Source organism: Leptonychotes weddellii, chromosome 1 (genome assembly GCF_054177405.1).
Source record: "Leptonychotes weddellii isolate Sample4059 chromosome 1, ASM5417740v2, whole genome shotgun sequence".
Lineage (NCBI taxonomy): Eukaryota > Metazoa > Chordata > Mammalia > Carnivora > Phocidae > Leptonychotes > Leptonychotes weddellii.
In genome coordinates, this window is record NC_138369.1 from 44,329,615 (window position 1) to 44,356,323 (window position 26,709).

Consider the following 26,709-nt stretch of genomic DNA (forward strand, 5'->3'; position numbering starts at 1 on the left):
AACCTTGGCACGGTCAAGGAAGCCGGGAGAGGGCCGCGTCCCCGGTCCCCACACTCACCATGGCTGCGATAGCAGCAGCTCCCGGCCTCGGACGTGGCAGCTCCCGGCGGCGCCCCGAAACAGCTCACTTCCGGCGCCGGGCGGTGGAGCTGGAGTAGCCGGGTGGCAACGCGGTCCGCTCGCACGAAAGTTCCGAGCCTTTCCGGGGCGGCACCCCGGGCGGCGCCCCGCCCTCCCAAGGCCCCTCCCCTTCTGTGTGCCGACTGCGGGAGACCAAAGGGGTGGGGCTCCCGTTTCCATGGCAAGACTGATCCCGGGGCTTTTGAAATCGGAAGCTCTAGCCCATCTTCTCTCCTTTTGCTGAGATCTATACACGAAAGGAAGGATTCATAGCTACAGCTTCACCCGCCTGCCTGCGGTTCTGGGTGCGACCGGCCTTAGGATGAACATTGTAGGATGAGTAATTTTTTGGGTAGTGGGTAGACCGACCGGTCCTGGTGCTTGCTTCCTCGTTGTTAGTCCCTCCTCAGGACCCAAAGCTGGGACCAGGGCCAGAGAAGGCCAGGGAATGCCAGCTACCAGAGGCTGAGCCCTCTCACCCTGCCCTCTCCACGCCGTGGGACCCAATGCCTCCAAACTGCCCCTTCCCCACAGTCCTGGGATCCTGTGAGGTAGAAACCCCAGGCAGGGTGGGATCTTAGCTAGGCTCCTGCAGCTAGAACCGAGGACCCAAACCCCAGTGGCCCCAGCCCCTAAGTCCCGGGCTTTCCACAAGCACACGGAGAATGCTGTACTGCTGGACGGGGCCTGGGAGCTCCCCTCAGCCACACACGCATGGTCTGGCAGACCTGGACCCCTCCTGGGGTTAAGGAGTCCGGGGACCTAGGGTGGAGCCTAGGCTCCCCTTGAGCAAGTCACAGTCCCTCAGTTTCTCTCCGACACTGGACGGAAGATCCCTAGCTGGAGATGGTCACTGCTGGAGGGATGATGTTAAGGTTCAGAGAGTGTGATAGACCTAGACCATCAACGAGCTTGGGAGAGGGGGCCAAGGGTGTGGGGTCTTACAGAGTTAAGGGCTGGGCCTCCGGACAGCAACTCACCCTTCCACCCCTGCCCCAGCTTTCAAGATTATTCCCCTCTAATGGAGAAATATTGCAGGGATGTTGGGGGGCGGCACTTAAAGTGGAGCAGGGGACAAAGTGGGTGGGGCTCTTGGGTCTGCTGTTCTTCAAGGGACAAACCCTGGCCTTCCATCTGTAGCTGCACCATTGATTCTCTGGTGCATCACTTCTCTCTGAGCCTTGCTTTTCTCAAGTAGGAAACAGGGACAGTGGCATTTTTGATATAATACAAATATAATGCATGGGGCATAGTTGTTATTCAAGGAATTCCCTGGTATAGGCATTGAAGTTGGAGAGATTGGGGATTTGGGATAAGCAATGCAACTGTATCTTATTCGTTAAGATATCTGCTGGGGGAACTGAAAGGTACCATAATATAGAGGTTTCAAGTGCCAATTCTGGTATCAAGACTGCTGGGAGCACTACTGTATCTTCTCCTTTCTAGCTGGGTGTACCCTTCATCTCTCTGAGCTGTGGTCTCCTCTTCTGTTAAGTGGGAATTAGAATACCTACGCTGAAGCAACGTTGATGTTGGGAGTAAATGGACTCTGGGAGGTGAAACCGTTTAGAACTTGGATGGACCTATATGGTGCTTAATCTGAAGATCAGTTCTCCCTGACAAGGGTTGGCCTTTAGTGTATGTGCGTGCGTGCATGAGTGTGTGTGTGTGTGAAGATGCACGTGCACAACCCTCAACCTTTGAGCCAACATTGAGATAGTTTCTTGGTTTGGGCACATTCTTGTTTTCTGCTGATGCTCAGTAGAGGTTTGCAAAGTTCAGATTCTTAGGATGCCAGGCTCCCCTCTGCTTCCCCCCTTGCCAGTAAGGGATGCCACCTACATCTTTTGTCCTATTACCTCCCTCCAGTTGATCCTAGACCCCAAATCACACCATTCTTAGCTTTCCCCAATATGTGCCCCTACCTCCCCGACCCACTGTCTCCAAATCTCTTCCTCTTCCTCCTGAGGCCTCTTCTCCCAAAGTCTTGCTCTTTGGGACTGCCCACTGTTCCTCATGGAAGGTTAATGACTTATGGCAGGTAAAACTTGCTCCCTTAAGTGGTGGAAGTTTGAAAGATGTGATGTGGTGGAAGGAGAGAGACCGCCCACCGAGCTGTGCACCCTTGGACAAAGTGCCTTTCCCTCCCAGGGACTCCGTTTTCCCAAGTTCAAATCCACGGAGGGCGGGGACCCAGGTGTCCTGCGGAAAAAGGCCTTGTGATGTGTACCGTGTCTGCGTTTCCACGTGTGCATTTATTGTTATTGCTCAGGATAGTGTTGAAAAGGCAGACAAATCCCATTAATTACAAAGAGCACAAGCCAGAGATACAGAGAAATAAAGAGTGTACAATAAGAGCACAGTCACTTCCCAGCCCCGATTGTCCCAGAGCCCCCCCCAGAGCCCGGGCAGCTTGTGGAAGCTGGAGCGGCACCATTTCCTCGCTACTCTGTTATAAAATATGTGCACACAAGAGTTAGCAAAGTGTGGCGACCCCCAAGAGGAAAGGTCCGGAGGGAGAGCACCACAGGCATTACAAAACAGACTTAGGGGGCTGAGAAGGTCCCAGAGCAGCCTCAAAGGTCTTGTTTTCGGCGGAGGGGGTGATGGCTGATGCCCAGGGCCTGGGATCCCCTTCCCTCTACTTGGTTGAGTAGGATCTCTACATCATATCAGGAGAGCTTGCTTTAGAACTTGGAAAAGACCTGGGGATTTTCTGCTGTTGTTTGATAGGCCTTGGCTCTGGAAGACCCGAAGCCTTCAAGAAACGCACCCCTCCCATCTTCTAATGGGATCTCAGACACTATGGAGAGAGTTTAGGGTGGGAGGCATGTCACAGTACACCCAGCTGACAGCCTCCCATAAGTAGAGCACGAATGGGTTGGGGGGGGGTCAGGGTGGTGTGAAGGTCCAGGAAAGAAATTGCTGCATCCCAAAGGACCTATCACACAACCACTGAAAAAACTTTGAATAAAGAACAAGAAGTGACCCCTCCCACCCCTGCCAAAAAAAAAAAAAAGGCAGTTCCGGAAAGGGAGATAGGAATAAAGGTTTCTTCATGAGGAGAATTAGAAATAAAAACAACTGGGCCACGCAAATCTGGTAGCTCCAGGTGTGGGAGAGAGCCCTCTTCCTCTTCTGGACTGGGGCAGATGGGGGGTCCACCCCAGCATAACCAAGGTGGGTGACTTTGGGTCCCAAACTGAGATTGGGGTGGGGAGCTTGGTGGCCTCTCCTGGTGACACCCTTGCTTAGGGTTCAGGTGAGATGGTACTGGCTTCTGGCTTCCCCCCAAATTTAGGATGCTCTTTTTGTTTCTCCTATCTAGTTTCTCCTATCTTTGTTTCACTCTATCTAGTGACCCTGAGTGAACGGTACTTACAGTGGCAGAAAGGAAGCCCTTTGCACATAGAATGACAGGGCCCTTGGGTGGGGGAAGGGCAGGGGTGGAAGACTTGGCAACATTTTAAAGTTTACTTAAAAGATTAGCTGTGAGACAATAACCAGGACATTTTGTTAAAAAAAGGAAAAGAGGGAAGCGTACTTATCCCTCCTCCACATGATAAAACATTATATAAAGCAACAGTAATTAGAACTGTATGGCTGGTACCAGATGAGACACCCAGATACGGGAACAGAAGAGAAATTCCAGAAATAGACCCGAATCTATATAAGCTATCAGTATGTGGTACAGGTGGCATTTCAGCATGGTTGGGAAAAGAGCAGCTATTCAATAAGTAGGCTACCCAGGATGAGACGGGTCCAGAGTCCTCGGCCCAGTACCGCCATTTTCATTGGTCTGGTCTCAAAAGCAGGGCACCCTCCTCTTGTCTACTCTGTGTTCTGGTTGGGACAGGGGGGCGAGGGGCCATGGTGAGGGGTCGGCGGGAGCAATGGAGGCTGCTTCAGAGTTAGGGAAAGCGCTGCCTGAGTCACAGGGAGGAAATATTCCTCCCTGCCCACCTCCAAAGGTGGGCGATTCTCCAGCCCCAGGGGTCACTGAATGGGCCCCCTGCTCTTCTCTCATCTGTTGAGGGGAGACAAGTCGCTGAGCTTAGACCTCAGAATGAATCTGCTATCTTCTCCTGGAGCCCTTGTCCAGAGGACAGAGAAGAAGCTAAGTGGATGGTGCAGTCCCAAACTGGAAAAACATATATATACATTACAGAGTATATATTTACTGTGTTCTGTTTGATGTTGGTTTTTGCCTTTTTTTTTTAAACCACAGACATTTCAGAACCACGCTGCGGGAGTAAGAAGAGTCAGCAATTGAAAGCATAACCATTGCATAGTATTAAATGAACAGAGACGGTGAGTTCTTTATTTACAATTATTGTCTAGATAAAAAAATTCATAAAAACAGATGAATGGTCATAAATTATTGACCCCCTAATGGGGTGAACTGCCAAACGTACCCCATGCTGCTAGATATAGGACGCAGAGTGCAAGCTTTATGTACTACAGTGAGTTTTGACAAACCAATCATTTCCTCTGTGTGTGTGTGTGTGTGTGTCTGTGTGTGTGTGTTTGGTGTAAGCATCCATCATTCCCGACAAGAAAAGACCAACACTGAGGTCGGGTGTCCTCGGTCACTTCCACTGCTCCCTGTTCCCTAAACTAGGCTCCGCTCAGAGAAGGCCCTCCTGTCTTCCCTGTGTCCCGGCTCCGAATGAACAGGGAGCGTGGTGGGCAAGCTCAGCTTTCCTGCTGTCGGGGAATGAGGTCATGGACACAGGACTGGAACCAAGAAGGTGGGGAGATGGAAAACCTTGAGAAAGGAAACTACAAAAAATACCACGTTCCAAAGCTGCTCCAGGTTTTTTCACATGTGCAGGTCTTTACTTTCTCAGCAGGAGAACAATGGGCTGGCTTTTGGCGGTGTTTGTATAGGAATCCAATAAGCACATCTGAGGGCTGGTCACCCCTTTGGGGATGCAGTTTCCTCTGCTGGGTACATTCAGAGAGATTCCTTCACGACATTCAGGTGATGCTCTCGCACACAGAAGGTCCTCCTTCTAGGAAGGTTTTGCCAGGTGGGATGGGCTGACTTGGGATCCCAAAGCCTCAGGTTCCTTCACAGCCACCCAGCCGTAGGCCCTCCCAGCTGACTATGGCTCTTTTCCCGAGTGGCTCTCATCTTGTTTGTGGAAGAATTCTCTGGGCCTGGAGAAGGGAAGGGCTGAGCTGACACAGAGCAACCGTGGGAAGGGGTCAGTATGAGGAATGAATTTTGCAAGCGAGGTGGAAAGTGTTTGGTTTTCCTCAAAGCATGGGACGTCATCGATCATGGTATTCAAAATGTCTTTTGCACTGTACAAGTTTATGGAAAAAGATTGTATGCTGAAAAGTCTCAAAGCAAACTTTGTATTAAATACAAAAGTTCTTTTATGAAAAAAGCTGATACCCACAAAGTGCTTAGCAGTTAAGAGGCTGACGTACGATTAAATAAGCTCTCATTAAGTGGGATTACTAGTGCTGTTATTGTCTTGGGGGAAAAATAACCACCTTTTCTCACCTGTGATACTGTAGGGTTTCAGAATGGCTTTCTGTCTGGGAAAGCAAGACTTGCTGTCAAAAGGCTACAGTATATACTGCGACTACAGGAAGACAATTTGGTTTAAAAATCACACTGAATACATCTCAATATACACATCATAAGGTTCGTTCGGATCTAAATAGTGCAGAGAAAAAGGCTATTCTTCTTCAAAAATAAAAATAAAAGCAGCAAGCCACAATGATCCTCATCCAGTATGCCAACAGCTCATACGCTGCAATTTATAAGTAAATAAACCTCTAAATTCCTAAAAAAAAAAAAAAAATCAACAGAGTAGCATTTATAATATTGCAACACTACCTCAACCTCTGTCCAGACAGTGCCACAGAGAACCTCTTTTTGAAATGCTCTTAGTAAACTCAAGCGAGTTTCATCGAGAGAAAAGTCTTCGACCAAAGCTGGGCGGACCCCGTCACCCCCGGGCCAGGCCCGCCGTTAGTGCTGCGAACCTAGGAAGCCTTCTCTCTTCCTCTCCCTGTGTCTACGGAGCACGGTGTTAAGCCCTCCGGATGGATACTCCTCCTCGGTAGCATTTGGCTTCTGCCTGAGCCTCCCGCGGTAGTGACATAATTGAATGGAAACAGCAGGCAAAAATCAGAGCATGGCTATTGTAAAACATCAAGGATGCAATCCAGGGAAGTGTCTGTTGGGCTGAGCTGTTTATATAACATCTCGGCCGCCAGTGTTCTTAAACTGTACAAATAGCCAAAGACGTTATCTACAGGTTTGTAAACAAATTACATTCTTGTTTTAGGACATAAATAAGTTAAAATAGAGCAATTTAAGCGGAAACAAGGCAACATGCCGGCAAAAAAAACTTTATATATCCGTGTGTGTGTGTGTATATATATATGTGTATATATATATATATACATATATATATACATATATATATACCTATCTATATGGACGTATACAGTCATGGAAAAGTATACGTTGATATAGATACAAAGAAATGGATATAACCTCGTGAGTGTCTGTGAAGTTCTTCGGTTCCGTTGGTGCAAATTTACTAGGTGAGTTAAGCTCTGCAGTTTCAAAAAGTTGTTAAATTAACCTATACAACTGAGACCATGCTGCGCAAGCATTTCAAAAACTCACAGACCAGTGGATTGGATAAAGAGTCTCAGAAAAGAGTCTGTCTGCAGTTCCCGCCTAAGAAAACAAACAAAAAACCCTCCCCGACCCCCCCAAAACCAAACAAGGGGAGGACTGGAAGTGTACAGTACATTCATGCAGGGGACGTGGTGGCCTGGCGGGTGCACGGCTGGTCCGTGTTTGGGCGGGAGCCAGGAAGGGCTTGTTCTGGGAAAATCACTCACTCCCGTAAGCCCCGCCCCCGGGAGATCCCGCCCCTTGCCTCAAAGTTTAAAAGAGTTCAAACAGCATCGCAGCCAGAAAAAGGGTCTGTTGGGTGGAAATGTTGGTTTTCTTGCCAGTATTTGGTTTCCTGTTGTTGCTCCTTGCTGCTTGGGTGAGCTGGGTGCCTGGATGGGTGGGGCCCGGGGGTGGGTGGGTGGCGGTGGGGTCCTCAGCTAAAGCGACGTCTCCAGGCTGTGGATGGGGCTCCCTGGACTTGAAGAGGTAGCTGATTTGCTTGTGTCGGTCGTTAGGTTGATCCCGCTGTCGATGGCGCTGTTGTTCTTGTTGAGCGATGACGGAGGGCTCGAGTTCTGCTTGAGGGCGGCATCTTCTTCCAGGTCGGTGTCGTCAATAAGGGGGATGTGGGGCTGTGAATCTTCGATCCGGAATTCGGGGTGAGCCATGAAATTATGGATGGAGGTTCGAGACTCAGGCTTTTCTAGACCTTCATAGAGAGAGCTACGGAACGCCTTCACGACGCGAATCTGTAAGGGAAGCACAGGGGTGAGAAGCACTGCCCTGGGTGGGGAGGGCGGCAGCCAAGCTGGGGGGGCGCTCGGAGGAGGGGTGGGGGGAGGGGTTAGGGCACAGCGGGCGGCTGGAATCCACAGTCGCTGGGTGTTACGAGCATGGGCAGGAGGGGAAGAATGGAAGAGGGGGCTCAGGTTATATGCATCCATGAGGTTTTAAAAACTGCTTTGGTTTTGGTCAGAACTACAGTATTAGGACAGGAGGAATCAAGCCCCATCACAGAGATGGTGGGAAACAGTGGTTAGAGGAAGCATAGTCCACTCCGGCGGGCACCCAGACCTAGTGAGAGACTGAGCCTTGTTAACTTTAAAGCACAAGTTCAACCATGCAGAAGGGGAGCGGGACCAGGTGGGAATAAAGGAGGAAGGAGGAGAAGCTAGTTTTAGAACATTAATCTTAAGAAAACCACACGCAGTTAAGAAACCATACAACATGGAACAGATAACGTGTCACAAACAGAAAAGGAACGGAAAGGAGAGACAGTTGGATGAGCCGGGATGAGAGAAGACACACGAGGGCCAGAGAATAGGAACATCAAACTGAAGGCAGCAAGGCAAACCAAAGCCAACTCAGGGCTTTCCCGGGTGCAGAGCTGAGGCGGCCAGAAAGCACGGAGGAGCCGGCAGACTGACGACATTCAGGGGCGGGGAGCATGCCACGGTGAGGGGTCAGGAACCACACGGCACACACAGACAGACACACGGCTACACTTGGAAGCCTGGACAATGTGAACGGAGGTCTTTGTACCCAACGTTTCTTTCCTTCATGCATTTGGGAGGTAAACACTCGAGTATAGACTCAAAGCCCTGGCCAGTCATTGGAGTTGACTTTGGGGTCCCTTATTTCCTGGGGCATTTTATTTCCTTGTTTGTGCTTTGAAAACACAAAACTCCCAAAAAGGAGGCCAGAATCAGATGGCCAAACCCAGCCCTGGGTGGGATTCTAGGAGGGTGTGGACCCGAGCCACAAAAAAGCACATTCTTTCATTTTCTGTGTCTTAGTTGGAATGCGTGGTTTTCCGGAGAGTGTGAAAGGAAGCTGGACATCGAGTCTTCCAGGCTAGTGGAAGGAGCCCTGGACTCGGAGTCAGGGAGACCCATGTCTGAAAAAGGCTCTGCCACTTTTGGTGCCTTGACCGTGGGCAAGACACGCTGCCTCACTGGTTGTCCTCTGTCCTGCCTCACGGGGTACAGAGGAACAGGACCCCCGTGCTGGAGAGAGGGGTCCCCTTCTCCAGACTCCTGGGAGGGGGAAGCCATGCCTGTCATCTCAAGGGGCAGATGGGACTTGGGACAAAGGTATTTGCTCCTCTCTTCCTAGCCCCAACTCAGAGCGGAGGCAGTCGCGGGGGAATACGAAGCAGCCTCGGTGCGTCCAAGGAGCAGAGCCCCAGCCAAGTTGGCCGTGGCGCCGAGGGTGCCCTCAGTGGCCCTCCCTGCAGAGCAGTGGGTGCCTCCACACCACAGGCCTGTGGGGGCGGGGGGGGTGCAGAGGACCAGCGGGGTTCTTGTGGGGAGGCCCTTGTGGTCCCAGGATCTGTGGAACTCTCAGCTAAACCCAGGGGTATCTTGTTGGTGGGGCACAGGTGGGGAAAGCCCTGTCCATGGAAGTGAATTTTCTAGATGACTGTGGCTGATGGTTTTAAGTGTCCTAGCGCAGGGTTTATTTTATTATTTTTCCAAGGGAAGTGTTTCTAAAGCACATGAGATGCTCCTCTGCCTTTTGGTTTAGTGTACACAGAGAAGAATGTAACATTAAGTTGGTCAGTAATCCTTTTGGTCTTTTGTAAGACCCCAGAGTTTTGCTTTTTTTTTTTTTTTTTAAGTGTCTCTCTTTGGTTGTCAGCCATCATTACTCGTTCTGACTTTTCCTTGTTTGCTCAAAAGCATCTCTGTCCCGTTTCCCTTTTATGTGCTGTGTTCTGGAGACTCCAGGAGGCCCTGTTTCTTGGAATCATGCTTTAAATAAGAGGCATCAGGGGCCAAGAGAGAGCCTGCTGACGCCGTGACAGCCATGTGACTGCTCTGAGGCCTCTTTCTCCCTGGATTCCCTGTTCATGGCTCTTTAGGGATTATTAAATATTCTGATCTCCTGATGAGCAGGCCATTACACCCTTGATTAAGTGAAACCAAAAAAAAAAGGTGTCGTGGGCCTCAGTTTTCTTATCTGTAAAATGGGAATAATCGTCATTATAACTGTCCAGCCTAGTGACCCGCATGTGCTGAGGCTGAATTGCAATAAGGTGGTGGAGGAGGTGGGATGGTGGTGGGACCCTGTCATGTGACTGAAAATGCAGAGGGCACGACACACAATGAGATGCAGGCCCCTTGCCCTCCCCCTGGCATGGAGACAACAGAAAGAATGAACTGCTCTGGACAAGACTGTGGGGACAAGACTTTTCGGGACACCCCGCCACGGTCATCTCAAGTGTCCACTTCGGTTCTCTCCGCGGCTGAAATGAAAAAATACGGGAAGAAAAAAAGCTCTTCCGCCTCCCATCCCTGCCTACCCTAAAGTGAGATTTTGGGGCTGGAACTATACTTGGTATGGGGGGAGGGGAGAGGGGAAAGGACCCGGCCTGTGGGATTTCAGACATTGTGGTTTCATCAGCACAAAGGGAACAAGAGACCCACGCCCCTGTCGGACGGCTCTGAGGGATTGCGTCGGCCCTGGGCTGGGACGGGTTCGACATACTCGAATGTTTACCCGGCTTCAGGGAAGCCAAGAGTCTGGGATTGATTCACATTCATTTCAGGCTCAAGGTTAAAGACTCACAACCTCTTTTAATTTCACTCTCTCTTGCTGAACTCTGTCTCCAGGGTTCTCTAGCCCTCTAGGGAAACAAACACATGGAATATTCAGACAGTGGAGAGGTCTAGGCCCCACCCCAGAAGCAAGCCATTTTCTCGCCAACCCAAGATTGCACTGAGTTCGTTACCAAAACGCTAATGAGAGGCATAGCTTTCTTTTCTTTCCTTCTTCATTTCTCCCTTAAGAGACGCGCCCTCCTTGCCCTAACGGTCCTTGGAATCAGGAAGGTGAAGGGGAAGTGGCAGGAGGAGATGGCCCCTGTCTGGTAGTGGCCAGGAAGTGGCCGGTTCTGGGTTAGGGGTCTGACGTGCTTGGCCTGGTTGGTTCGAAGGAGGAGGACCTCCACTGACCAACACGGAGCCTGCTACAAACTCGCTAAATACAAAAGTGGCTTGAGATGCGTTAGGAGTTTGAGGGGCATAAGCAGGAGCGGCAGGGGGCTTGGCCTCGGGTCACAGAGCCGAATGCTCATTTTGTCTTTGGTCACCAGTGGGAAGGTGGTCCCGGCCAGGCTGGTAGAAAGTCCAGCAGAGAAACCGCTTTCTTGGCCTTCTAGAGCCCAGAGGGTGGACCCCTTTCCACTTTGTGAGGCTGTGGGCATGGGCACTGGTTCTGGAATGGAAATTCAACCTCTGCAGTCTCCAGGGCTATGGGCTAGTCCGGAAAGTGGTTGTGGGATGGTGGGAAAATGAGGCACTTCGGAGTCAGACCTCTTGCCACTCACTTGTGTGATCGTGGCCAAGTCGGCCCAGTCCTCTGAGCCTCAGTGTCTTTCTCAGGGGAATGGATGTATTGGCAGGTCCTCTCTCCTATTTCCTTGGTGAGGCATATGCGAAATGAAGGATGTGGGGACTACTTTGGAAAATGTTGAGTGAGGCTCAAGTATAAGGCCTTAGGGGTGTGCCGTTAAGTTTCTGGGGGAAAAAAACTCACTTTTATGTCAGTCAGAAGAGGAAAGCAAGACAGTGGACCAGAGTTCCCTCCCAAACATTCTGGGTGTGAGTGTGACCTGACTGTCACATCACCGCATGCATCTGTCTGCCTGGGGCCCTCCACCTCACAGTGGTGCCGGGGGAGGGATGGGATGGGGGGCTCCTCACCCCAAGGTCATGAGTCAGAAGTCCGCCCCAAGCAGACACTGCCCCACCACAGACCTTGGTGGTCAACTCATGGTAACCCAGGGGACAGTGGTTTGACTCCTTCTAGGGTATAAGATTCCAGGTATTCTGGACTCAGCATGCACAGGGCCACCCTCCTCTACCTGGAGATTCCAGGTATTCTGGACTCAGAATGCACAGGGCCACCCTTCCCCAGGAAGAAGTCCCTGCTCAGAGGAGGTGGGAGGCAGCCTACCTCTCCATCCCACCCAAGCCGGGACCCCTTCTCTTACTCCTGGCTACTGGTTTCACACCTCCCTGAGGGAAAAAAGCCTTTGACTCCTGAAGGGACCCTGCCTGGTAACTAGAGGGCCCTCAGAGTCCTTGGAGACTAGAGGAGGTATTGTTGTTATAGCAACTATTCAGGTGAAGGAGGAACTGGGGGTATTTATTTAGAGTTCACACTGTGACTGTATTGATCAAAATGTGTGTGTTGAAGCCACAGAGGTTAGGATCCCTTCTGGAACCAGAACTCTTGGCTAGGGGGATGATCAGGCTCCCACAAGACACCCCAAATTACAGTCTGGATTCTCTGGTAGAGGGTAGGAATACAACATGCTCAAGGAGGCAAGATGGCAGTTGGATGAGGGAATCATGCCTGACCAGCCTCTTTAGGTCCTTGGAGAAAATAGAGGGTGGGCAGAAATGGCTGTCTCTCTGAAGGAGAAGTGTTGAAAACTGGGTGTCACTCAACTGGCCTTATTGAATAAGAAAAGTTGAGAATGATATTGCCCAGGTTTGAGATGACCGAGCTCTTTCTCTAGGCTGTGGGAGCTAAGGCGTGGGGCTAAGCCACAGGAAGACTTCTAAAGGCTGCATGGGTGCCCAGAAATGCCAGGTAGGCTCTGGCTGTGGCCAGTGTGAAGCACCGTGCCTCAAAGAGGTCAGACCCAGCCAGAGGGATGTGGGAGTCACCAGGAGGGATGGCAGGAGCCCAAAGAAATGGATTCTTTCCCCAGTGGCTCTCCAGACCGGAACCCCCCTCCTCCTTTTTTAAAGTGATCTCTATGCTCGAACCAGAATCAAGAGTTGTATGCTCTACCAACGGAGCCAGGCAGGCATCCCCAGACTGGAACACTTGGTCATTGCACTTCAAGACAGCTGGTGGTGCTGAGCAAGGCCAGAGCTAAGTGAATGAAGGAGGAGGTCAGCTGGCTGAGGCTCTCTGCTGTAAGGGGTGGGGGGGGTGGGCGGTGGGCAGGATGGGACCAAAGTGTTTCTTGCCCTGAGAAAGCCTGGCAGTGACTTCCTAGCGATAGTCACGGCAACGTGACTTGGACCCGGTCTGCTCAAATAGATCTCCATTTCACCTTGGCTTGCTTGGCCTCCCCATCGCTGGGTTTTTGTGCTAATGAATGAACCCAGAAGGGCTTTTCTTCCCTTTTCTGCATCCTCCCTGTTACCCTGCCTACCTGGTGGGGCTGCCGCCACCGAACAGTCATGGGATATGAGCATGGGCCAGCAACAGTCTCCCTGTGGCTCGTGTCTCCCACCCGAGGGCTCAGATGGCCCAGTTCCCAGCTGGCATGCAGGTCCTCTCCAGCTCAGTGGGAGGGGATGTGTGTGGTGGGTGTACCATATTTGGATGGGGGTACAGGCACTGTATAAAGTATGGCGAGATGAAGCCCCAGGGCCTGTTCCTCATCAAAAGCCCGAGGGCTGGAACAGATGCATTGTGGCAATCTGAGAAGACCAGAACTAGGGGCTCCCCCGCAGTTTGGGTGGGGCTGACTGGACACAAGGTAAGGGAGGCAGGTAGTAGAGACTTCTTATTCCCTCTGGGGCCTGAAGCCATGGAGGGGTTCAGAAAGATCTAGAAGCCAGAGATGAGAGAGCAGGTTAGAAGTGGTGCCATGAGGAGGTGAGCTTGGCAGGAGGGAGAAGTTGGAGGCCAGAGTCCCCGGCTATCCCTCAGATGAGTAAGGGCAGGACACTACGGGTTGGACCAGATCCCTCATGGCCTGCTGGCATCCAGCCAAGATGTGAGACTTGGTTCACCGTTTTCTGCCTGAGGTCAAGCTGAATGGGGAAGGAGCCCTGTCCTTTCTAGGAAGGGGTCAGACCTTCAACATGCAGGGCATAGTGTGTGTAAGGCGGCTAATGCCATCAGATGTACAAGGGATGAAACAGAGGGTTCTGAACTACTGTGGCGGGGGCCTCCGGGCTGTGATCTCCTCCTCCAAGGCCTGGGACCCCTCCCCGACTGGGACCTCTGACCAGTAGTGACCCCTCTCTTGGCTGGACCCCACCGTGACCGACTGACCTCTGCTGGCCTTGACCCGTGGTAACGCTTCGCCTTACTAACTATAAGACTCTGACCTCCTGGCCAACTCTGACCTTGACCTTGTGGGCCAGGCTTTTCCTGACTGAGTATGGCCCTAAACCAATTGGGATACTCGGATACTCCTTGCCGTCCTGGCTGACTGTTCGGCCTCGGCCGCTGTGAACCCTCTGGTGGGCTGGAGCATTTGATCACTGGAAACTCCCCACCAGATGGTGATCCTTGACTGACCCAGACCTTTTTGGCCACTCTTGACCTTCACGACCCCCTGGCTGAGTGTTTAAGCCCCTGACCCTGACCCCAGCCAACCCTGGCCCACCAAGGGCCGGCCACCCCATGACTGGCTATGCTCTCCTGACCAATGGGGACCCTCCTCAATGGCTGCGGCCCCTCAGCCCCCTGGGCCTCGCCGTGACCGGCTGCCCCCCGTGTCCTTGGGGCCCCGGCCCCTGCCCGCCCAGCGCTGGCGTCGGTGGCGCCCGAGGCAGTAAGGATTCACACTCACGCCCAGCTGCAGCAGGAGGAAGGCTGGTCGGAGAGGAAAGAGCATTGGACAACGACACGCGACTAGGGCTAGAGAGATTGGCTACGTCCTGGCTCTGGCTGGTGACGGAGGACTGTCTCCGCAGGGCTCCCTGAAAGGAGGCCCCGCTCTTGAAAGTATTGACTACTTCAATCTGCAACGGAGGAGAGAACGAGACAAGTTGCGAGAAGAACGGACACACAGCTACACGACTGACAGGCACGATGCCAGAACACAGCCGCAGCCATGGGGACAAGGACAAGGTGACTTAGATCAAACAAAGACTGCCAGACACACTCAAAGCCTCTGAAAGACGTCTGCGGGCACCAGGCCCCTCGGGGCCCCAGAGCCCCGGGCAGGGCTGGCCAAGGGCTGCGCGCCGGGGTTCTTGTCGCAGAGGAGAAGGATCAGGGCCCGACACCTGCTCCCCCCCGCCCCCAGCTCTCTGAGAGGGCTGTCTGCTGAACCTCGGTCACCCCTAAAACCGGGGGGGCTGTGAATGCCAATGAGAGGATGTTGGGGAGGGCTCGGTGGGGCGTGAAGCAGCCCAGGTTACAGTGGGCTGCTAGGCGTGGTCCAGGCAAGAGGCCCACCCTCCCTTAGTTTCCTAGTCCCCTGAGTCCCTCATCCCACAGGGCTGTGAACAAGCAGTGTGATCTAGAACTCCAGCCTGGGCAGAGGGCTGTGTGAGAGCGTGTGGCCTGTGTGTGGGGGCACAGGTGTCTGTCCTGGGGAGGAAATCCATCCCACACATGTGCCTGGCGTGTGCGCCTTACTGTGCACGTACGTGTCTGCGTATGCGTGGGGAAAACCAAACTTTGCTTCCCAGAGTGGCCTTGACGCTCTGGTGGAGGCTGGAGGCCAGTGTCTGAAGGCCCCGGTGGGGAACATGTTACACATGTGCAGAGATGCCCCGGCCCGGGAGAATCTGGGGTTGGCCCTGGCCTTACACCTACTGGCGCCCGAGCCCTGCACCGCCCCTCCTGGTGGGGACCGGAGCCTGACCCTGACCAGAGCCCCACACTCACCTCAGCTCTCAGGCCCCCTCCCCGCTTAGGGGCATCCCCCCTGGAAACCCATGGTGGGTGTGACCCCAGTCTGACCCCTCGCAGGTCTGAGGGGTGAGATGGAAGGTTCCTGAAGAGGTCGCAGCTTCTTTAGCAGCCACAGGAGCGTGCGTGTGGGGAGCATGGGTGTACCAAAGGCTGGCGAGGTGGTGAGAGCAGGGCTGGAGCCCCGTCTCTGCGGGCCTGTGGGGTGGCATGGAGCACGCCCATCTCCATCCCCCGCCCGCCCCAGCTAGGTGTGGCCCAGCCCCGGGAGCCTCCTGTACCTGGGTCTGGATCCGATTCAGGCCTCGGAACCACAGGATCTGGCCTCGCCGCAGCTCCCTCTCGGCGTGGTCTATCTCCTCCACGTCCTCATTGAGCTCCTCCTCCGGGATCTCCTCCTTCTGGGTGAGCCTGCCCGCCTCCTTGAGGAACTTGAGCCTGCTGGTCGGGATGGTAGCGATGACCTGCAGGGGGTCCAGCGTCAGGGTGATGGGGGCTGTCCCTCAGGTGGCCTCCTTCCCAACCTGCCACCCCACCGCCCCTCTCCTCCCCACCCCCCCCAACTTACCTAGTTGGGCTCGGCTCACTTCTTAACTCATCCTACCCATTCCTCAACTCCATCTTTTATAATTTCTTATTGATTTGCTTTGTATTTCACTCACTCATCCAGAGTTGGAGGGCACAGTGGAAAATCTTGGCCTTTAGGAGTTGGACAGGTGTGACCTTGAATACCCCAGACCTTATAGGTCATGTGACCTTGGGTAAGTCATTTAACTTCTCTGAGCTCTGGTTTTCCCATCTGTAAAACTGGGGGGCAATTCTCAGAGTTTGAGGATTAACTCTGAGTTTGAGGATTAAGCAAGATGGTGTGTCTAAGTTGCTGTGCATGAGCCTGGCCCACAGCTGGCCCTCAGGTCCCTGGGTTTATTCCTCCTGATCACTGGGTCTTGTGGTACCTGAGTGTGGGCAACAGGGGCTCAGGGCATGGGTACCATGGGGACAGCCCGTCCTGGGCATTCTGGGAATGGTTGCCCTCCCAGAAAGGGAAGGCAATATGAGAAGGGGATATGCTTTTATACTTAATCGTCCTCCAAAGGGCTTGTCCATGGGGCCAAGGTGTGAAAGGGAGGCCCTATGGGGAGGCTGAGGTGGCAAAGATCAGAGGCCCCTCTAGGGACAGATGGGTGCTGGCCTGGACACTCAGCCTCATGGATTCCCTGGGGTTTCAGCATTGCCCATTGGCATCATCCTCAGGCATTAGGAGTCTGCCCTCCAGATGCCAAGAGCTCCCTGAGGGTGTGGGCTCCAGCAGGATAAAGATGCCCAGGGAATGGGGTTGCTAAGTCAAATCTAGTTTATCAACTTTCCAAAGAAGCTCCAGAGTTTAAAGAAGGACCTTTTGGATGAAACTAAATTTTCTTCTTCATCTTCTAGTTAATTTTTGCTATTGCAACTTCCCACTCTAGCCTCTAGGAACAGCTCGAAGGCAAGAACAATGTCTCAGGCCAGTTGGGACTCCCACTACCTGGACAATGGAGCGTCTTGGGAATAGAACCCCTTTGCCCCAGATCTGGCTCCAGGTACTTCTCACAAGCACTGCATCCTGGTCGGGCTGCAAGCAGTGAGTGCCGTGAAGGGATGTGTGTGTGTGTGTGTGTGTGTGTGTGTGTGTGTGTGTCTGCACTCCTGCATGTGTGCACACATGCCTAGGACTTGGGCAAAAGTAGGGAAGGGAAGAGTGGGAGAATGTTCTGGGTCACAGCTGGAAGGGCCCCTATGGAGCATCCCGCCCACGATTCCCCAAAGCTGGGAGGATGCCAGACACAGCCCTGCATCACTCTGAGACAAGGCAGAGCTCACCCCTCCTGCGTTTCCTCAGAGCTCTCTAAAGGAGTCTCTGGTTGGTGTCATACTACTTACTAATTATCCTCTTAAACAACAAGCTGGCTTCAGGCTCTGAGCCTTCGCAGGCCATGGCATCGAGTTAGAGTTTAATAACATTGCTCTCATTACGTTATTATTTTTTTGTTAGCTTCTCTTTATGACAAATGATACTGATTTTCTAATCATGTTAATAATATAAAGTTGCCTTTTGAAATAAATTTCAATAAAAAAACTGATTTGATTGAAAGAAAATATCAAATAAATAACAGGATCAGAGGCATATAGATATAAGGCAAAAGTCACAGTGGTGGTACCCAAAAGACCAGTATGTGGCACCTGGGTCAACCCCCATTGCTCAGATGCCCAGAGATGGGGAGGGCCTTGCCTAGGGTCAGACACTGAGTCCGTGGGAGAGCTGGGACCCATTCCTGGGACTCCCGGATTCCCTGTCCAGTGCTCTTTCCCTTCCTCTGCCGAGAGGCATCTCCTACAACCCACCTGGAACTTACCTGGCCCCAGACGAGCTCTCCTAACCCGATGAATATGCACCACATCCACTGGTCCAGCTGCAGTGGAGAGCAGCTGAATGGCTTTCCCCCAAACTGCACGATCACTATCTGGAGGTCAAAGGGGAGCACAGGGATAGAGAGAGAGAGAGACAGAAAGAGAAGGAGGGAGAGAGTCAGGGGCCAACTCAGGGGTCTGGGCTCTCAGGGCACGGCCAAGGGGCTTTGGCTGCTCACTGCCCACCCCGGCCCAGGTTGGGGTGGGGGCCTGGCTACCTGGATGGCAAAGGTGCCCAGCACGATGGTGCAGAAAATAGGGTTCCGGAAGATGCCATCGAAGACATTGCGCTCGCCGTGGATCTTGCGGGCGTTGATCTCATTGAAGAGCTGCATCATGACGAAGGTGTTGAAGATGATGGTGTAGTGTTCCGAGGGTGGCGAGTGCAGGGGCGCATTCCTCCCGCTGTCGATCTGGAACATCTTCTCGCCTGCCAAGTCGAGAGGGCAGGAGTGGGGCTGAGGGACTCGGCTTGGGGGGGACGCTGGGCCCTGAGTGGGGGCCTCTTCTGTGCAGCCGGGTGGGTCAGGCAGAGACAGAGGCGGCGCTCTGGATGTCAGGGGGCAGGGTGGGCCTGCACTGTTGGGTGGTCCTGAGTGAGTGGAGGGATGACAAAACCCTTTCTTCTCTAGGGAGAAAGATGTTGGGTGAATTTTATTCCACTTTTCTGTGGAAGTCTGATAAAGGTGGAATGCAAGCTCTCCTGTCGGCTGACACTGCTTATTGAAAGTGACCTCCAGTTGGCAAACTCATCTGGACTGGGAAGACTGGGAGGACAGGGTGTGAACCAGGAATCCCCGGTGGGAGGCCATGGCCTTGGGCTCCCCTGAAAGTGGTGCTTCTTGTAACTGACTGTGACCCTTGCTGAGACCTCTGGAAGCTTCTCGGGCTCTTATAGGAAATATCGACTGCTATGTGGATGTTGGGGTTTCTAGGCCAGGCTGGCTCCACTCAGTGGCCTCATTCTCTTGTACCTGAGTTATCACATGATGGGTGGAGAGTAGCCCCCCGGTTTGCTGTGTGGACACGCACTGATGACAGGCCCAGTGCCATTCTACATTTTTTGGCAAAGCTGTGTAAGCTGGTGCCAGGAGGGCTTGTGGGGTTTTCTTAGTGTGAGGTGTCTAGCTGAATCCAAGACCGCTGAGAGTAGGTGCTCAAGGGGGGAAGCCAGCAAGTAAACCAGGAACCCCCACCCAGCAGCCTTCTCTCCTAGTTTTGCATTCACATGGCTTCTTCGAAGACTAAAAATACTCTTGACAATAGTCCTGCCAACACATCACCTTCCAAATTCATACAAGAGGACTGCCCTTTGGGGAATAGGATCCATGCCCTACCCACACCTGTACTCTGGACTTTGAGGGCAAGCGCTCGCTGGCATTGAAAGCCCAGCTCCTCACGCGGAGGGGCTCTGCCCATGCTGGGGACTCCCGGCCGGCCCTGACTCCCTGTGTGACTGTGGGCCCGCCCCTTCCCACTCTGGGACTCTCCGTGGCCCAGGGGTAGGCTTTGCCCACATCATCTCTGAAACACCCGAGGGAACCGGGCCTGGTATCTACCCAGGCGCCCCAGTTCGGCTGCAGGTCGGCTCACCTCTGTGTGCCTCGGGGCGCTCCCTGTAATGTCTGGTGGCACACAGGTGCCTGCCCCACTGAGGGCGGGGAGACCTAAGGGAGGCATGCGGCCTAAAGGAAAATGCTGCGGCAATGGTTGGTGGCTCTGGGTGTTTGGTCCCTCCCTGGGGAGGTCTCAGGGAGGATGCCTGCACGGGGCACGGAGGAGGTGCAGGAATGGGTCGGAGAAGGGGCCAGAGCCTCAGGCTCCTCCAGGGCGGGTGTGAGAGGCGTAAATCAACACTTGGGCGCCACGTTGCCTAGTGTGCACTCAGTGTCTGGAGCTGTCATCAGTGGAAAAGCCCTGGCTTTGGGGTTGGCCAGGCCTGAGACAGGGTCCGGCTCTGCCCAAGACTTGCTATGTGACCTTGAGCAACTCACTTCACTGCCCTGGGCCCCTGTGACTTCACGGCAGGCAAGAGGGCAGATGTGAATCCAGAACGCTGGGTCCAGGCCGGGGTGTCCCAGGTGGGCCAGTGGGGGACTCACCAACAAAGAGCAGGGTGAAGATGAGGGTGAGCTGGTAGACGGCATGGCCCAGGATGTTCTTCATCATGGTCCGTGAGATGAGGGGCTTGTTGCGGCCATATGGCTTCCTCAGAAGCAGGGTCTCGGTGGGTGGCTCAGTGGCCAGCGCCAGTGAGGCGAACGTGTCCATGATGAGGTTTACCCAGAGCATCTGCACGGCCTTCAGAGGGGAGTCCTGGAGACAGCAGTGGTGGGGAAGGCTGTCACAGGGGAGGCCGGCCCCACCAGCTGCTATGAAGGGCCGGGTGTGGGCCTCAGCAGCTTGTTGGTGGCGTCTTGAGCCGACTCTGCCCGGTGGGTCTGCCCTCAGCTGGCCTCCTGAACAGGCACCCCGCAGGATTGCTGGGCCTTCCCTTCTCTGGAGAACAGCCTAGACCTGCCTACCTGTGTTCTCCCTCAAGGAGAAAATTGAGTCTTCTAGGCATGATGGTCAGCAGCTCCCTGCCTTCTGGTAAATTCACCCACTTCCCCACCATGTGCTGTCCACCCCTTCAGCCCCTGTGGACACATCTCTCCTGGCTAAGGCCAAGCTCTCCCCCGTCTCCAGCATAGATCCCATCTGCTCAGCCTCCTGCTGCTTTCCCCTCCACTATCCAAGGCTCTGGCCTCTGCTGTCCCACCAACAGCGCCTGTGACCCCTGTCCCCTTGTCGCTACCACCAAGTTCCTTCTTACCTCATTGTCCCACTTTAACTTAAGCAATTATTGTGTGTATCTATGATTCCAGAAATAACATACTTCCATGGTAGAAAATTTGGGGCAAGTAGGGAATAGCGGAGGAAGCTAAAACTCATCAATGATCTTGTCACTTACAGGCGGCTGCCATCCACATTCTGATGTGGATCCTCCCACGCCTCTCTCTGGCTGAGACTGGGACCATACAGTCATACCGCTCTGTGCACAATCCCATCACGTGGGGTACACTGCCTCGAGGAGCTGATCTGCTGTCCTCTCCTCCCTGTACCCGCAAGTACCTTGTCCTTGGCAGGCAGACTTTGGCCTTTCCATGTCCCCCAAATCCCTTTCTCCAAGGTCACCAGCACCTTCCTTCTCACCAATTGAGAGACACATTTTCCAGCCTCCTCTCACTGACCTCCCTGCCTTGTTTGGCCACTGTCTCCTCCTGGCCCCTGACCCCACTCTCCTGGCCCTCTTCAGCCTCTCTGAGAATGGTCCTTCTCCCTCTCCCTCAGGGCACCTCTTCCCCGGTCTTTTAATTCTGTGCCCCCCACGGCCCCTTCCTCAGCCCTGCTTTCCTCTCCACACCTGTCACCCTGGCTGGCGGCACCCACCTCTCCCTAGCATCACCCTCTCTACAGCCCAGACCTCCCCTTCTGGTGTTAGCTTCATCCACGGTGGAACACCTCCTTCAGGAAGCCCACCGACCCTGTAAGCCTAATAGCCTAAACTGAGTAGTTCTTCACTCCTCTATCATTTCTCAGTGCAGCCCCCGAGGCCCACTCTGCCTGCACCCCATACTCGCTCACCTCCTAGATGCATCAGAACCCCTTCCTCCAGGCCGCCTCTCCCACCTGTGCCCTGGAGCAGCCACCTTCCCCATGTCCTGAGGCTTTTTCCTGCTCATCAGCCTTCTCTATTTACATGTGCTTCAGGGTTGGACCCCCCATCTCCCCATCAAGGCCTACATGGCCCTGCCACCAACTCAATCTAAAGCCTTAGGCAGACCGGTAGTCCTCTTTGAACCTATTTCTCCATCTGGCATCATCAGTGGGGTCCCCAGGAAGCCTTGCAGGAGCGGCTGTGCTGCGGGAGTGTTCCCCAAGCCACCACTAGAGGGAGTCTCTCGCCCACAGACCAGGAGAGGGCCCTTTCAGCAGAAGGGACCCACCAGCCACCTCCCAGCTCTGACTCTCAGGAGAGGGTACTGGGTGCTGCCACATGCAGCCCCAGGCGCTCGGAATGCAGCAGAGGGGAGCAGCGTTCCTAAGGCCACAAAGCACTCCGGGGCAGTGCTGTGTTTTGGGCCTCTGGGGGCTCCTCTCTGTGGGCAGGAGCTTGTCTACCCACGTGATTGCTGGGAGGCCTTGGAATACTGGCCCTTTCCTCCCCAGGCCAGGCTGGTCAGCCCCTAGGGGGAGGCAGGAGGCTGCAGGAACAATGGCAGTTCCTGGCTGGTCCAGCCTCTAAGCCTCAGTTTCTGCTTCTGTAAAATGGGGATCATCATAATTCCCACCTCATGGGGCTGGGTGAGGAAGCAGTGAGGCTGAAGACATGCAGGCCTGTTGGCTGGCTTCCCCTGAGCTCGGGATAGGGCTGCTCATGACGCAGATGGTGATCCTGACAGACAACTGCCCCTCCCAGTGACAAGGAGCCCCAACCTGGCCTCAGGGCCCCAGGCAAACAGGCCTCTCCTGTCACACTCCTGCCCCCAGGGCCCTGCTGGCTCCTTACCCGCAGCTGGTCGCCTGACCTCCCTTGGGCCCCGCCCTGCCCCTGCCTCCCTCTGGGGGCTCTGCCTTCCTTCCAGGATGACCTCTTCTGCCTCCTGGAGGGAGTACCAGGTCAGGCAGCCATGGGGGTGAGGCTTGACATCTCCCATTTGCCAGATGACCTTGGGCCAGCCCCCCACCTTGCTGAGCTTCGTTTCCTCAGGCTGGTGCCTGCACCTGAGGTCTGTGATGCAACTCCTGGCCCTTGGCAGGGGCTCCCCCAGGCTTTGGCATGCCCCATCCTGCCCGCCTGCCCCCCCCCCCCCCGGAGGACCCACCTGCGTGATGCAGGCACCCGTGAAGGCCACGATCACAGCCACCACGTTGACCGTCAGCTGGAACTGCAGGAATTTGGAGATGCTGTCATAGACGTTGCGGCCCCACATCACTGCCTTGACGATGCTGCTGAAGTTGTCATCCGTTAGGATGATGTCTGAGGCCTCCTTGGCCACGTCCGTGCCTGCGATGCCCTGTGGGGACAGGAGCCTGTTTGGGGCGGCTAGGGGGTGGTGAGCAGCTTGAGCAACACTGTTCTCATCCCCTGCACACCCTCAGTCCTATAGAACCCCCCACATGCCTCCTCCCAACTGCCCAGCTCGGCCAGACCGCACGGGGGGTGTGTGCATGTACTCCTCACAGACCCGGCCCCTGAGGCCAACTCTGCCTTCTGGAAGCCTTTCCCTGGCCCATCCTCCCCCACACCCATCACGGCAGGCAGCCCTCTTCCACCCTTCCAGGAAGACCCCGGGGGGCCAGGCTGAGCCTTGAGAGCACTGGGCACGTGAGGTAGATGGTGGGTGAGCTGAGTGTGAACCGGGGTCCCCGCACAGCCAGTTCGAGGCTGAGTTACCCACACCCCCTGCCTATGAGCTCTTGCCAGGCACCACCCCAGGGCCCGTGGCGAGCTGCCCCTACCATGGCGAAGCCCACGTCGGCCTTCTTGAGTGCAGGCCCGTCGTTGGTGCCATCCCCGGTCACGGCCACCACCTGACGCTGCTCGGTGTGTGTGCTATCGATGATGCCTGTGGGGCGGGGCACGAGGGTGCTCAGGGCCCCGGAATGCTCCGTGGGGCAGAGGCAGCCGGGCCGGCCCTGATCATCGGGAGGACCCCCGGCCGGGCTCAGCCTCCTCTCTGGCCCCTGCCCTGCCCCCCCTCCCCCTCCTCTTGCTGTGACTCTCCCCAGCTCCAGGCTTGCCCACCTGCAGGGCATGTTGGGCACCTGAGCCCCGTGCTGGCTTGTGGCCCTCTGTGGTCTGGGCCCCGACGGCCTCTCCAGCACACTCTTCCCTCTCTGCAGCCCTTGGCCACACTGGTGGCCACCCCAGCTGGAAACACCTGCCCCTCTGCCTGGCTTCCAGGAGCTCCTCTGTTCTCCCACCATCTGCTCCCTCAGCACCTTCTACCTGGGGGTCCAGTCACTCCTGAGGAGGCCTGGGCTGTGCCATTTGCCAACGACCCCTGACCTATCAACTGGCCTTGACCTCTCTCCAGACATTCACCCTCAATAAAATATTCAGGGGCGCCTGGGTGGCTGGGTCCGTTTAGTGTCTGCCTTCGGCTCAGGTCATGATCCTGGGGTCCTGGGATCGAGCCCCATGTCGGGCTCCCTGCTCCGCAGGGAGTCTGCTTCTCGCTCTCCCTCTGCTCCTCTCCACCCCCCAGCCCACTCTCTCTCTCTTATTCTCTCTCTCAAATAAATGAAATCTTAAAAAAAAGAATAAAAAATAAATAAAAAGAAAAGATTCAACAAATAGAATAAAGAGATGGCATGTAGCCCTGTCACTGAGCTGGGGCTGGTGGAAAGGGCGGGTGAAAGATGTCATCATTGGACACATGTGGAGTTTGATATGTCCATGGACAGGACAGAAATTTGAATGTCACTCTTGGCGTGTCCTTCTCTCATCCTGCACCTTACATCCATTACCAAGGCCTGCGGATTCTGCTCCAAGATCCCACGGGAACCATTTCACTTTTCTCTGTCCCCATCCCCTCTGCCACTAGCATCCCCCCTGCTCCCCACCAACCCCAGGCTACCTGTTCACTCTGCACAGCAACGCCGGGATTTCTCTCGAACCCCCGGAACTGACCTGTCCCCTCCCCCAAGCTGAGAATCATTCTCTCACTCCCCACGCTGGCCTCAGGGTGACATCCATGTTCTTAGCTCCATTCAGAAATTTTGAAGTCCCTGGTGGTCAGGCCTCACTCATTCTCTGATTGTCTCATCTCTCATCCCTGGCCGCCCCCAATCTGTGCTCCAGTCATAGGAATGGCTCTCCGTCTGCAAAGCCGGCTCCCTCGCCCCTGTCTGCCTGGGCTGTCCCCCGCCAGCTGTGCCTGTCCCGCACCTGTAGTCTCAGCTCAGATGCCACGCCCCCTGGGGAAAGTGACTCCCCGAGGACGCTCACCTACCCTCATCAGATCACCGTAGCTCCTATATGTGTCTCTCCCTGTCCTGTCCTGGCAAGCAGCAGCCCGTGGGATGAGGGAGGGAATGGGACCCGAGACTTGAGAAGCCTTTGTAGCTGCAACCACCCCCCAGCCCTTTGCATGTGTTCAAGTTCCGCCCTCTTCAGGTCCAGCTCCAAGGCCATGTGCTCTGGGAGTTGTCCCGGGCTGCTCCCCCCAGCTGGCGGCGGTCCAAGTCCCCAGCCGAGATTCAGCCACCAGCCTCTGTCTACTAGGCATTTGTCGCCTTTGTTACTGCCAGGTCCCTCCGCCTGCCTACATGCTCCTCCAGAGCAGGGAGGGGGCCAAATTTTCCTCCTGCCTGGCCAAGTGAGCTTCTTTCCACTTCTTGAAGGTATCTGGAAATCTTTGCCTCTGGTCTTTCATAGTGCAGTTCTCTGCCCCGCCTGAAACACAGGCCCTTTCTCCGGGACCCTCAACCCACCTTTAATGGCCTATGATGTGACATCCATCCCCAGCCTGAGTGAGAGGCCAACAGAGGGCCCCACCCTTCTCTTCCACCGACACAGGCTCTAGGTGTGTGCAAGGAAACCTATTTAATGTCTGCTGGATGGAATCTGGACCATGAATTTCAAGAGGGAAGGACTATGTCTGCCAAGTGCTGGGTCTGGCACTTAGTAGATCCTTCAAAAACACATATCAAGAGAAGGAGTAAACAAATGAGTGAGTGATTGAAAAAGAAATGGGGATAGGTTGGGGGGCCTCCTGCTCTGGTATCTGTGATTCTGGGGTGCTGTGTTTCTGTCCCCAAGCCAGATCTGCCTCTATTAATGTCCTTGGGCAACATTTTGGGAGAGGAATCCAAGATGCCCTAGGGATGACCTCAGCCAGAAACCTGCCCTTCTATGGCCATTTTAAAGATGGAAGAATTGAGTCCCAGAAGAGGAGGGACTTGTCCAAGGGTATAGAACAGGTTAGTGGCCGAGCCAGGACTTGAAGCCAGGGCTGTATGACTCTAAAAGGGCCCAGCACCTGGCCACCGACCTGGGCTCAACAGGTGGTATGCCCTCTCTCTGGAGGAAGACAGGGAAGGAGAAGGATGCTAGCTTTTGGCCTCATCTCTCAGGCTGCTATTCCCAGGATGGCCCACCTTTGGGGTCCCCATTACAGATGTTGGTTGGGGTCCTCAGAGACCAGGCAGACCAAGGATCTCAAGCTCACAAGCTCCGGGGCCAGACTGAGAACATAAATGAGTGAAGTGGGCTGGATGACAGACAATAAGGAGTGGTGAAGACGGATTCAAATGTGAGGGGAGAGTCTGTATAAACCCACCCAAATTCAACATAAAAAAGAGCACTATACCAGCCAAATACAACATGTCTGTGGGCCCTATTTTACCCTCAAGCTAAGAGTTTTGGACCTAGACAGGCCCAGTCCCATTGCTTCCTAGAAGAAGTGGAACCCACAGAGAAGACTCACAACCTCCCCATCTCCCTGTGGTCCTTAGAGGGACTCCCAAGGCTGCAATGGGGTGAGGCAAGGATGTTGCCAGGTGTGGGGAGCCCTGTGCAAAAGCCCTTTTCCTGGAAAGAAGCTGCAGGCACCAGGAGAGGAGGAGATTCTGGCCTCAGAACTGCCCCCCCAGTCTTACCTTTGACGAGGGTATGCTTATCCGTGGGGGAGGAGCGAGCCAGCACCCGGAGCTTTGGCCAGATCTTGTCAATTCGCTCCTGTTCAATCTGGAGAGGGATGGGGGAGGGGGTCAGAGAGAAACTGAGGCCTGGAGAAGGGAGGGGACTCACCCAAAGTCACCGGGCTCCGAGTGGCACACTGGCTGGTCTCTGTACAGTCATGTGGCCCCCATGCCTCCCA

At 54.5% G+C, this 26,709-nt stretch overlaps 1 protein-coding gene and 1 long non-coding RNA gene across 7 annotated transcripts in view; one reads left to right on the forward strand and one right to left on the reverse strand.

The window, feature by feature from the left end:
* Window positions 1-2,354: 2,354 nt before the first annotated feature.
* ATP2B2 (ATPase plasma membrane Ca2+ transporting 2) overlaps window positions 2,355-26,709 on the reverse strand; it is a 72,899-nt gene continuing 48,544 nt past the window's right edge. For 4 of the 6 annotated variants that reach the window (XM_081822270.1, XM_081822248.1, XM_081822243.1 and 1 more), the window contains 8 exons: window positions 26,489-26,576; window positions 23,345-23,451; window positions 22,708-22,899; window positions 19,942-20,155; window positions 18,058-18,269; window positions 17,785-17,892; window positions 15,673-15,855; window positions 2,355-7,521 (listed from right to left, as the gene is read on the reverse strand). In XM_081822270.1, the coding sequence (XP_081678396.1) occupies window positions 7,210-7,521; window positions 15,673-15,855; window positions 17,785-17,892; window positions 18,058-18,269; window positions 19,942-20,155; window positions 22,708-22,899; window positions 23,345-23,451; window positions 26,489-26,576 (1,416 nt within the window). In that variant the 3' untranslated portion in view covers window positions 2,355-7,209. Of the gene's footprint in view, window positions 7,522-9,326; window positions 10,401-14,321; window positions 14,494-15,672; window positions 15,856-17,784; window positions 17,893-18,057; window positions 18,270-19,941; window positions 20,156-22,707; window positions 22,900-23,344; window positions 23,452-26,488; window positions 26,577-26,709 lie in introns of those variants that run through there. The other 2 variants (XM_081822253.1, XM_081822259.1) reach the window with 2 other exon arrangements.
* LOC145721883 (uncharacterized) lies at window positions 7,051-22,713 on the forward strand. Its single transcript, XR_014145882.1, has 3 exons — window positions 7,051-7,148; window positions 7,288-7,374; window positions 20,795-22,713. It is a non-coding gene; the product is annotated as an uncharacterized LOC145721883 (long non-coding RNA).